Consider the following 12,603-nt stretch of genomic DNA (forward strand, 5'->3'; position numbering starts at 1 on the left):
CTTCAAAACAATCTAATATGACTCAGAGAAATCCAGGAATGAGTGATAGAAGACAACACAAACTTCCAGGGAATCAACAGTGTGAGCATTTCCACAATTGACCGTGTCCTCCAGCGTAACAGGGTGCGAATGAAACAAGTATACAGACCAGAGTAAATGGTCTGTATACTTGATATATATATATTTACCAGAGTAAATGTATATATGTATATATATACAACCCTACACCAGAGTAAATCTACTGCAAGCGATTTAGCCTGTGGTGATATAGGTGAGGAACCATGTCAGGGCTGGATACAGCACACAAGAGGCTTCTTCCCTTGTTGTCTCAGGAGGGAAAAGATTGCTTGTGATGTTGATGAGGTGCTCTGGCCTGACCCAGCCCAAAGACAGGATGAAGCACATTGATTATGTTTACTCCTTTTGATTTTGTATTATTTTTAATATTGTATACTGTAGTACAATGAACATGACTTTACGTTCATCAAAAACAATGACAGAAAAATATAAAATTTGTTTTGAGATTAAAAATCTACTTCTCCCTGAGAACTATATGTTTTGAACAATGTGTTTTTTATTTCTTGGTGTATTGTTTACTGACTGCTTGATAGGATATATCAGTTTGATTGCTTTGTGTATGATTTACAGTTTTTCTCGATTGCTTTGACACATTTTGCACATCATGGGTCAACTTTATCTAATGCGCACACCTTCTTTGCACAGCAAGAGTCCTCTCTGGTGAATCAGTGAACTATTTCTCATTGCTTTCACAATTTTCTTTGACTTTTAATAGACTTTTCAAAACAGTTAACACACTTCTCACAAAGAGACACGAAACATAACTGATTTACCATGGAAACACATTGCAGACACTTAGTAGCAGCCAATTGGAACTGCTCTCTCAATTCTAAAAATTATCAGCACCTGTGTGAACTCTCTTTGCAAAACAAAGCAAGTAGTTCTCAACCTATCAAAGAGGTCAATAGCTTGAAGCTGACACCAAGCATGGATCGAGGAGGACGTGGACGTGGACGAGGACAAGGAAGAGGAAGAGGTCGTGGGAGAGCTAGACAGGCCCCTGCCAGGGGAGGTGGCCCTGGTGTTAGGAGTTCCAATGAAATTAGGGCAACAATCATTGACCATGTTGTAAATCATGGTCTCTCCATGAGAGAGGCCGGACTAAGGGTGCAGCCAAACCTGAGCAGGCATACAGTGGCATCAATAGTTTGTACTTTCCGCAATGAAAATAGGTAAGTCACTTTGCTGGTCAATTTACGTACTGTACTGTGTTTCACTGTATTTGCACTCTTGGCAACAGCCATTTCTGTACTATTGTAAAGTGTTGCCATACAGTAATACAATGCATTACTGTAGTTTTACTAGAGTCATTTCCAATAGAGTACTGTAACTGACTTTCAAAATATACAGTAGAATTCTGATTACTGTACAGTTACAGTATTTACAGTCATTGGCACTATTTTCACAGAATCAACACACTGGCCCACACTGGTGGCAGGGGAAGAATTTTCTCTGCTGAACAGGAGGCTGCCATTGTGAACATGGTAGTTGCTAACAATGCCATCAGATTGCGTAAGATAAAGGCAGCGGTCTTAGCTGACCAGGTGACTTTTATGAACATAAACAGTGTCAGTCTGGCAACAATAGACCGCATCCTGAAACGCAATCTGGTGGCAACCAAGCAGCTATATAAGGTGCCATTTCAAAGAAACAGCGACCGCGTCAAGGCAGCACGTGCACAGTATGTAAAGGTGTGGATCTGTCACTGCATTTGGATTTGTCTTGCTGCATACTGTAAAATTCAATTACAGTAGAAAACAGCATCTTCTGTATATGTTACTCTATGATTTACTCTGAATTTCTTTTTGAATGTAGAGAGTAATGGATCTGGAAGCAGACGAAACGCAGTATGTCTTCATCTACGTCGATGAGGCTGGATTCAACCTCTCCAAAGGAGACGTGGCCGAAACATCATTGGTCAGAGGGCCACAGTAACCGTGCCTGGACAGAGGGGAGCAAACATCACCATGTGCGCTGCTATTTCCACAAATGGAGTCCTTTGCCATATCCCATCTATAGGCCCATACAACAGTGATCGCCTAATCACATTCCTCAATGCATTGCATGAGCGGCTGGTACTGCCACAGGAGAGAGGCCTGTTCAGGGCAAACATGTCCCATTTGGTCATAATTTGGGACAATGTGGCCTTCCATCATTCAAGGTTAGTGAATGACTGGTTCACGGCTCACCCACGCCTGATGATATTGTTTCTCCCTGCATACTCTCCCATGCTAAATCCAATCGAGGAGTTTTTCTCCTGCTGGCGTTGGAAAGTATATGACCATAGGCCTCATGACCAGATGTCATTGCTCGATGCAATGAATGCTGCATGCTTGACAATCCGCGCAGAAGACTGCCAGGGGTGGATTCGCCATTCAAGACGTTTTTTTCCCTCAATGTATTGCAATGGATGACATACTCTGTGACGTGGATGAGAACATGTGGCCTGATCGTCAGGCCCGTGTCGACAATGCGTAATTTTCCTGTATTTTTATTTTTTTTCATATTTACAGGGTTTCATTTCATTGTGTTTCATTTACAGTACTTTCTTTTTTGAGAATTGACCTTTGTTGTACTACATATTGAACCCTGTCATTTTGATTGCTTACAGTATGTGCATGTGACAAGTACTGCAAAAAATATTTTTCTGTCAGAATCTTGTCAGAATCTTGCCATTTTGTACACAGTAGAACAAATGTAAATCAATGGTGTTGACAGGTACTTCAGCAATACAAAAACAGATCTACAATATTTTGCTGTATACACATTTTCTGATTTTACTGTAAATACTCTGTGACAGTATATTTCTAAGTTATATAACTAAGTTAGAGTGCTCAATACAAAACCCAAATTGTAGTATGTTGTCAGTTGTAAAATAGTCAATACTATGAGGGTGTTGAACAAAAGTTGATATTGATAGCTGTAGTTTCAATTTTGTTATCCATTATTAAATAAATGAGACAACATACATGTTCAATTGAGCAAAAAATTGTAGGTTTTGATGGAAAAGTTTGGTTTTGATGGATGTGTGACAAGTTTTGAGAAAGTGGTGTCATTCTGCAAACATCATAAAGTGTTTTGGTTATTTCAGCTTCTGTTAAGGGCTTTGTGTGAGCTGTTTTGAAAAAGTAAACTGTGAATGGAAAAATGGGCCAAAACGATCGGGAAAAACTGTAAGAGCAGTGTTTGGTTTTGAGCACAAATAAAACTGTTTTGTAAATAGTGCTTGAAGCTGAGGTTTTGTGTTTAGTGTTTTCAGAAAATTGAGCAAGGTTTCAGAAATTGTGTTTTAGCAATTGAGAAAAACTGTAATAAGAAAATACTTATTACAATGAAACTGTGAAATACTTTTATTCTGAAGCTCAGACTTGTTTTAATCGGTTCTGTGGAAAGACAGCTGATTTCCACAGAATTGCATTGTGTCTATGTGAAATATCTTTTCTTAAAAAAGAGAGAAAAAAATACATTGAATTATAATGCATTGCTTTTCAATCAGTTATCTCAAACAACTTCAGTATGAAACATAAACTTGTTAATTATACCAATGTTTGTCAAAAAAAGTAATAATAGTAAAGAATGAATAAATCTTTGTATGACTTGTGACTTATGAATTGACTGAGAAGCAAAATATGAAGAAATTCCAAGTATATCATCTTCTTACAATTAACTTTAAAGCTGCCGTCGGGAGGTTTTCAAAATTCCGAGTCTAAAGTCGGAAAATTCAAACTGATACAACTTTCAGGTCCCTCCCCCTCTGTGGACAAGGTTGTGCACGTGAGTTCACACCAGTGTGCGCGCACACAAGCTGGGGGCAGACTCACGCTCAGCATGGAAGATGTGGTTGGTGACTGTTCTGCTCAGATAATAGATTTTTCCTAAACAGCCTATTTAATATTCTACTTCCAGAATCCCATGACAGTTCAAGCTAATATGACTAAAAAAAAAGTTGCCGACGGCAGCTTTAAAAGGAGAAAAACATTTCCAAGAATAGTTATGATGTACACAAAAAACAAGAAAACATAGTAATACGTAACATGAGAGATGTTGGAAAAGCCACTCAGATAGAATTTTGCAGGACGAACAAATGTGGTATTAAATTCAAAAGTTATTTTTACATCAAGATCCATTGCAAAATATCTCTTCCCCTGAAAAAAGCACCAAACATCTAAAGTGCAGAGCACGAAAATGGGTTGTGATTTAGTCTGTATCACGTTCACTGTGAGTAAGGTGTTGGTAGCTGTGTCGCATGGTCTCTCGCGAGATATCGACATACTTTAATGTGTACATATCTAATTAGTTGGAAGTTAACTTCTCAGGTCTCTGAGAAAGCTGGTACGTTGTGTGTGTCAAAGAGGAATGAATGCTTCTGGCATTAGGATGGAGGAGGTCATTGCAGCTACTGTAAGTTAGTGACCACCACTGGTAGGAAGAGAATAGCCACGCTGACCACTGCTAACTGCACGTAACTAATCATAAGCAAATCACACAAAAAAACCTGACCTGTCCCTGTAATGTATAATTTTAACAGTGGTTAATACAATAAAAGGGAAGATGTCTTATGATCTCTTAATTCCTTCCACAGGTGCCTTTTTTCTATATGATTTGGACTTTCATTATAGAAATTGTAAGAGGTGCCATCACCTCTGAACTTTTCTCCTAAGATTTTAAAATCTATCTAAAATCTACCCTAAAAATGTTATTGCAAAAATGATGATTTTAAATTAAACAAAAACAATTCTGATTGACTTTTTTGGCGGGGGGGGGGGGGGGCTGAATGTGGAAACATGAAATTCTGAAGAAAGAAAAAAAAAAACTCTACTTGCAAGTGAGCAAGTATATTGTCCTGTTGCAACCTCCTATGGTGACCTAATGACATTAGCTGCTACTTGGACGGATGTGAGTAGAAATCACTTCACACAACAACGAGTCTTTAGCAGTGGACTTTACTTCCTTCAGCAGAAGAGTACAGATCTGTCAGGGATTGGGGTTTTGACCAAGTCTCTCCACCAGAGGTGGCGGGTGTGCTGGGCTGACTTTATCAAGCCCCAGGTGCTTGATTCCTCACAGGTGCAGTACATCAGCCTCATCATCCCAGCAGTACAATAGGAGGTGGTTTCCTGTCATTCCTGGCTGGATTGTAACCATTCTGGTAACTTCTAGCTGCCCTTCTGAGCGCCTGAGAGGTTTTCCTGTGCACCTTACCTTCTCGTTTCCCATGCTTCACGTTTGCTGTCCAACCACATACTGCATGAAGGGGCAGAAAGAAACAACACGCAGCAAAGGGAACCAGGGCTGGGGGGGAAACTCGTTAACTGTGAACCTTCTTAAAAAATTACACATTGAAGAGAAAAAAAAAAAAGAAAATCATCATTTAAAGTATAGCCCGGTATCTGAATAAAGTGTAGCAAAAGGAGAGAAACCAGAAATATTGCAAAACCAAGCTGATGATGATGAGAGTTGCCCTTCATCATTCAATAATTAATCAAATTTTGTAATTAGTACAAATTTGTAAAATGTTGAGCGATTTGATTAGATGTATAGGATGTCAACAACAGCACAAACATTTACACACTGTTCAGATGAAAAAGATGGGAAAAATCACATAAAGTAGAAAGCAACATGTAAGATAACGGCCTGTTTTTTACAGCATATTTAACCGTTCACCTCTTTTCTTCTTCTGGTCTTTCACTAAAGTGGATGCCTTATGGCTTTTACATCTTGACATCTTTTTTATGTCTTAGATAATGAAGTTACCTTTAAGGGCGTGTTTCTCAAGATAAATTCGACTTGTTTTATTCTAGAATATTCTAGAAAACTATAGCTCAAACACAATCTTTAAAACAAATAAAGTGGCTGTGTAAGATTAGATTCATACAATTTTAACAATGCTACAAGCATCAAACACCATTACACTGCATGTCAATGTAGAAAAATCAGCCTTTTAAAAGAGCTAACTTTCCTTAAATGCAATCAGAATTCAACTTTTGCACCAGAAGCACCACCGTATTGTCATGCCATAAAAAGTTCACAGTTTTGCAGCTAAAATGTGCCTATTTCTTTTGAAAAACGTCTTTATAGCATTCAACACTTCTCTTGTCTTTAAAGAGTACACAATTGGATTGAGCAAACCTGGTATGGTGTGTGTCAAAGAGGAATTAATGATTCTAGTATTTGGATGGATGTAGGACGCGACTGCTGCTATGTTGGTGGCCACCAATGGTAGAAAGAAAATAATTACAAGAATCAGGTGAGAAGTGCAAGTTTTCAGTGCTCTCAGTCGTTCTTCTTTTGATGCAATCCTGCTTAGTGCTATGAAAATGCACACATAAGTGAGAAATATCAGTATAAGAGGAATGCAGATAATTGCGATTAAAGCAACATATGCCATGATATTATTAAGTGAGCTGTCATTACAGGCTAGACGATATACTGGTGCGTGATCACAGTAAAAGCTTTGCACCACCAAAGATCCACAGAAAGAAAGGCGATCAATAAGTCCAACTGTAAATGCTATCAGACTCAGCAAAAACAACCATGCAAACAACAGCATTGCAACAATGGCATTTTTAGTCACAATACTGTGGTACCTTAAAGGGCAGCATATTGCTATAAGTCTGTCATATGCCATAGTGACAAGAGTCCATGACTGTAAACTTGCAAAGTATAAAACAAAGAACATGTAACTTAAGCAAGCCCCGTAGACAATATATCTCCTGTTAAACAAAAATGTGTCTAAGAGCTTTGGGATGAGAGCAGTGCTGCCACACAGATCTATCAAAGCAAGGTTGAACACAATCATGTATTTGGGGGTATGAAGAGTTTTTACCAGGAGGATAATTAAGAGGAGAAAAACATTTCCAAGAATAGTTATGATGTACACAAAACACAAGAAAACATAGTAATACGTAACATGAGAGATGTTGGAAAAGCCACTCAGATAGAATTTTGCAGGACGAACAAATGTGGTATTAAATTCAAAAGTTATTTTTACATCAAGATCCATTGCAAAATACTGTATCTCTTCCCCTGAAAAAAGCACCAAACATCTAAAGTGCAGAGCACGAAAATGGGTTGTGATTTATAGTCTGTATCACGTGCACTGTGAGTAAGGTGTTGGTAGCCGTGTCGCATGGTCTCTCGCGAGATATCGACATACTTTAATGTGTACATATCTAATTAGTTGGAAGTTAACTTCTCAGGTCTCTGAGAAAGCTGGTACGTTGTGTGTGTCAAAGAGGAATGAATGCTTCTGGCATTAGGATGGAGGAGGTCATTGCAGCTACTGTAAGTTAGTGACCACCACTGGTAGGAAGAGAATAGCCACGCTGACCACTGCTTACTGCACGTAACTAATCATAAGCAAATCACACAAAAAAAACCTGACCTGTCCCTGTAATGTATCATTTTAACAGTGGTTAATACAATAAAAGGGAAGATGTCTTATGATCTCTTAATTCCTTCCACAGGTGCCTTTTTTCTATATGATTTGGACTGTCTTTATAGAAATTGTAAGAGGTGCCATCACCTCTGAACTTTTCTCCTAAGATTTTAAAATCTATCTAAAATCTACCCTAAAAATGTTATTGCAAAAATGATGATTTTAAATTAAACAAAAACAATTCTGATTGACTTTTTTGGCGGGGGGGGGGGGGGGCTGAATGTGGAAACATGAAATTCTGAAGAAAGAAAAAAAAACTCTACTTGCAAGTGAGCAAGTATATTGTCATGTTGCAACCTCCTATGGTGACCTAATGACATTAGCTGCTACTTGGACGGATGTGAGTAGAAATCACTTCACACAACAACGAGTTTAATTTAGTTTTATTGCAAAAATCCTCGAAGATAGTTTGCAACCAATTAATGGTTTTTCTTCCAATCTGGTTTTAAAACCTTGCACAGCTCAGAATCAGCTCTTTTAAGAGTTTTTAATGATATCTTTTTAGCTACTGACTCTGGTGACTGTGTTATTCTGGTGCTTTTAGATTTAACTGCTGCGTTTGACACAGTGGACCATGAACTTTTAGTTTCCCGTTTGAAACAGTGGGTGGGCATCAGTGGTGTAGCACTGGAGTGGTTCAGGTCATACTTGGCTGAGTGAACATTCTGTGTCAGCATTGGTGACTCTGTGTCCTCCTCTGCTAATCTCTCATGTGGGGTCCCCCAGGGCTCAGTTTCAGGCCCTCTTCTCTTCTCTCTTTACCCGCTACCACTTGGTTCCATACTAAGAAAGCATGGTATGTCCTTCCACTGTTATGCGGATGACAGCCAGATCTATGTCCCACTGAAAAAGAAAGACGCTTATTCTGTCAAACCACTACTCAGGTGTCTGGACGACATAAAGGCCTGGATGAGTATAAACTTTTTAAATTTTAATGAGAAGAAGACAGAGGTGATGGTTTTTGGTGGCACTACTGGGGCCCCCTTTGTAGATCTGGGCTCCTTGTCCCAGTTCATTAAGCCAACTGTCACTAACTTTGGGGTGAAAGTGGATACTGATCTCAAGCTCGACAGTCAGGTAAATTCGGTCGTTAAGTCGAGTTTCTTCCACTTGAGGCAGCTTGCCAAAATAAAACCCTTTCTCTCCAAGCAACACTTTGAAACAGTAATCCACGCATTTGTAACCACTAGGCTGGATTACTGTAATGCTCTTTATGTGGGGGTTAGTGGGTCCTCCATCGCCCGTCTTCAGATGGTGCAAAATGCTGCCGCACGTCTTTTAACTGGCAAACGTAAATATGAGCATATTTCCCCCATTTTATCTTCACTTCACTGGCTGCCCGTACATTTTAGGATCAGTTTTAAAATTCTTTTATTTACTTTTAAATCCCTCAATGGTCTCGCACCAGCCTACCTCTCTGAGCTGCTACAGCCCTATAAACCCTCCCGCTCTCTCAGGTCAGCTGATCAGCTGCTCCTGAGTGTACCAAAAACAAAGCGCAAGCTCAGAGGTGACCGTGCCTTTGCTGTGGCGGCTCCTAACCTGTGGAACAATCTGCCTCTCCACGTCAGACAGGCTTCCTCTCTGTCTGTTTTTAAATCTCAGCTTAAAACGCATCTCTTCTCCCTGGCTTTTGACACGATGTGAGATGTTGAAATGTGAAATTGCTATTTTTAGTATTAGTATTATTATTGTTTTAAATTATATTGCTGTTTTGTGCCTTTTAATTTATTCTTGTATTTTATTCTTTTAAATTTTCTTTGTTTTTATTTTTATTTTCTTTTTGTACAGCACTTTGGTCAACTGATGTTGTTGTAAAGTGCTTTATAAATAAAATTGGATTGGATTGGATTGGATTGGAACGAGTCTTTAGCAGTGGACTTTACTTCCTTCAGCAGAAGAGTACAGATCTATCAGGGATTGGGGTTTTGACCAAGTCTCTCCACCAGAGGTGGCGGGTGTGCTGGGCTGACTTTATCAAGCCCCAGGTGCTTGATTCCTCACAGGTGCAGTACATCAGCCTCATCATCCCAGCAGTACAATAGGAGGTGGTTTCCTGTCATTCCTGGCCGGATTGTAACCATTCTGGTAACTTCTAGCTGCCCTTCTGAGCCCCTGAGAGTTTTTCCTGTGCACCTTACCTTCTCTTCTCGCTTCCCATGCTTCACGTTTGCTGTCCAACCACATACTGCATGAAGGGGCAGAAAGAAACAACACGCAGCAAAGGGAACCAGGGCTGGGGGGGAAACTCGTTAACTGAGAACTTTCTTAAAAAATTACACATTGAAGAGAAAAAAAAAAAGAAAATCATCATTTAAAGTATAGCCCGGTATCTGAATAAAGTGTAGCAAAAGCAGAGAAACCAGAAATATTGCAAAACCAAGCTGATGATGATGAGAGTTGCCCTTCATCATTCAATAATTAATCAAATTTTGTAATTAGTACAAATTTGTAAAATGTTGAGCGATTTGATTAGATGTATAGGATGTCAACAACAGCACAAACATTTACACACTGTTCAGATGAAAAAGATGGGAAAAATCACATAAAGTAGAAAGCAACATGTAAGATAACGGCCTGTTTTTTACAGCATATTTAACCGTTCACCTCTTTTCTTCTTCTGGTCTTTCACTAAAGTGGATGCCTTATGGCTTTTACATCTTGACATCTTTTTTATGTCTTAGATAATGAAGTTACCTTTAAGGGCGTGTTTCTCAAGATAAATTCGACTTGTTTTATTCTAGAATATTCTAGAAAACTATAGCTCAAACACAATCTTTAAAACAAATAAAGTGGCTGTGTATATAAGATTAGATTCATACAATTTTAACAATGCTACAAGCATCAAATACCATTACACTGCATGTCAATGTAGAAAAATCAGCCTTTTAAAAGAGCTAACTTTCCTTAAATGCAATCAGAATTCAACTTTCAACCAATTTAGTCTTTCAATCCAACCCAAAAAGCTTGAAATTTTTCCAGATCGAAGGGAAGGTAAGCAGAGGCGCACCTTGTCAACAGGCAAGGCAGGCAACTGCTTGGAGCCCCGAGCCACTAGGGGCAGTGTTCGAATTACGGGGGGTACCGGGGGGGTGTGACCCCCCCGATTGAGACTTGATACCTCCCAAATGGGACTAAATTACACTTTTGGGGGGTACTGAAAAAATGTATCTATGATTAAAATCAGGTGTTGAAAATGTCTTGTTACTTAGTATTTTTCAATGTGTACTATGAATAACCAAATAAAATGCGTTTTGGAACACCCCTTCAATGGACTGTACCACCAGCGGGCGTTTCGCATGTTCGCAGGCAGCTCGCACATAGTCCAAAACATTGGCAGCACTGAGATACAGGGTGTTGATACCCGTTAAAATGATGTTTGAGATGCGAGCGCGTGGATTTAAGGTGTCAAGGTGGAGGTTTCCCGTGATTTGTTAAATGAAACTAACAAATCAGACTAATATTATTTCAACTTTAAAGCACTGAACTTACAAACACTCAAGACAGGTGGCCGCCCTTCCCTTTCTCCCATGAGAAAAAAGTTAGCCTAGGAACATGCACAAGTAGTCTCAGTTCAAAGACAGAGGCAGACTGCTCTAATCCAGAATACACCAACCAACATACTTGATGTCAGAAAATAAAGTACAAGGCTTATCATGTGTTTAAAGCACAATTGGAATAATATCATTTAACTAAGTTAGAAGAAGGCAAATGGATAGTGTGACTCCACCAAGCAGGAAGTAAGGATAGCTGTGTCGAGCAAGGAGGCAAAAAGGATAGCATGCCCACAAAGAGGTAGGAAAAATGGGATTCCTTACCATATGTCCGCCGTGACAAATATAGGATTAATTATAATTTTGACTGTGTTTGAAGCCATTTCATGTAGCAGCTAGCAGTATACCATGACTACTAGCACCACGGGGCTGTCTGATAGCACTTTTCAATCTCAAGAAAAGCGCACACTGTTTACAGCGGACATTACAAGCTATGTTGAATTTGGCAGTTGTAGTCTGATAATTTACAGCTTGATTCTGTATGCGTCATTGGGTTCACTTTGCTGATTGACATTTTTTCTTGATTGAGTCTCATGGGCACTACATAATGTAGGCTAGTTGCTAGTTTGCTAGTGGGCTTTTGATAAGCCATACAGCTGTTTGAAGTTGGGTCGTTGCTAGGTTTAATATTTATGTATTATTCTGCATGTGTTGGTTCTGCTGCTGTGCTTGTTGCTAACTGGAAAGTTAGCAACGTCCTGCTGCAGCAACATGTGTGAGACAAACTTTGGCTAGGTGGTTGAACTTGACAGTGTTGCGTGCAGATTTGAGCTGAATTCACCTGCGCAGCGTGGATTTTGCAGGGTTGCCAGATGATTTCCAAACATGCTCAAACCCCGCCTGGAGGCACTAAATCTAGACTAAACCAGTCTAAACTGAATTCTATTTATTTCTATGGCCATAGAGCCATATACAGATACAGAAAAACTCGCCCAATACCCATTTTTACCCGCAGACGGTCATCCAAAACAGCCCAATCTGGCAACACGGAGTTTACGGAGACGAGTGCTTTGATGTGATCAAAGCAAAAAGTCCGACCCCCCCGAAGCCCGGTGGATAATTCGAACACTGACTAGGGGGCCCCCGAGGGCTGATGTAGCTGTGCCAATATTTTGACTATAATTTAAATGTCTATTTTGTTATTAGCAAGGTGAACATTCTCAAAACTATGTGTTAGTGTCTTTATTTCTGTTTTATTTTTTATTTTTGTTTGATTTATTGACATCGTACATAGTTCCGGTTTACTTGTTGCAGCGGGGGTCTTTCTTAATTGACAATGCACGGTGTATGACGCATGTACAGCGTCATCGCACCTTTGTGCCCAGAACGTGGGAGGTGCGTGTGATGGTAAGCTGTGTTGGGATGCTCTCTGTCATTAAAGCTGCCGTCGGCAGGTTTTCAAAATTACGAGTCTAAAGTCGGAAAATTTGAACTGATACAACATTCAGGTCCCTCCCCCAACCTCTAACAAGCTCCGAATCGCCCCCCAAACCCCTCCCCCTCTGTGGACGAGGTTGTGCACGTGAGTTCACA

General features: G+C 39.7%; 1 protein-coding gene across 1 annotated transcript; it reads right to left on the reverse strand.

Moving 5' to 3' along the window:
* Positions 1-6,103: 6,103 nt before the first annotated feature.
* On the reverse strand, positions 6,104-9,542 carry LOC142401905 (olfactory receptor 52E8-like). The gene is made up of 3 exons (XM_075487360.1): positions 9,521-9,542; positions 7,332-7,360; positions 6,104-7,048 (listed from the first exon to the last, which is right to left on the reverse strand). Exons 1-3 carry the CDS (start codon positions 9,540-9,542, stop codon positions 6,104-6,106), a joined length of 996 nt encoding a protein of 331 aa, XP_075343475.1.
* Positions 9,543-12,603: the final 3,061 nt, after the last annotated feature.

This window comes from Odontesthes bonariensis, chromosome 16, assembly GCF_027942865.1.
Source record: "Odontesthes bonariensis isolate fOdoBon6 chromosome 16, fOdoBon6.hap1, whole genome shotgun sequence".
NCBI lineage: Eukaryota > Metazoa > Chordata > Actinopteri > Atheriniformes > Atherinopsidae > Odontesthes > Odontesthes bonariensis.

Coding starts and splice junctions, on each gene's coding strand:
- LOC142401905 (XM_075487360.1), bottom strand. CDS start 9,542: ATGAGGCTGATGTACTGCACCT. Junction 7,361..9,520: donor GAGGCTGATGTACTGCACCT/GTGAGGAATCAA, acceptor ACTAACTTACAG/TAGCTGCAATGACCTCCTCC. Junction 7,049..7,331: donor TGACCTCCTCCATCCTAATG/CCAGAAGCATTC, acceptor ACTTTTGAATTT/AATACCACATTTGTTCGTCC.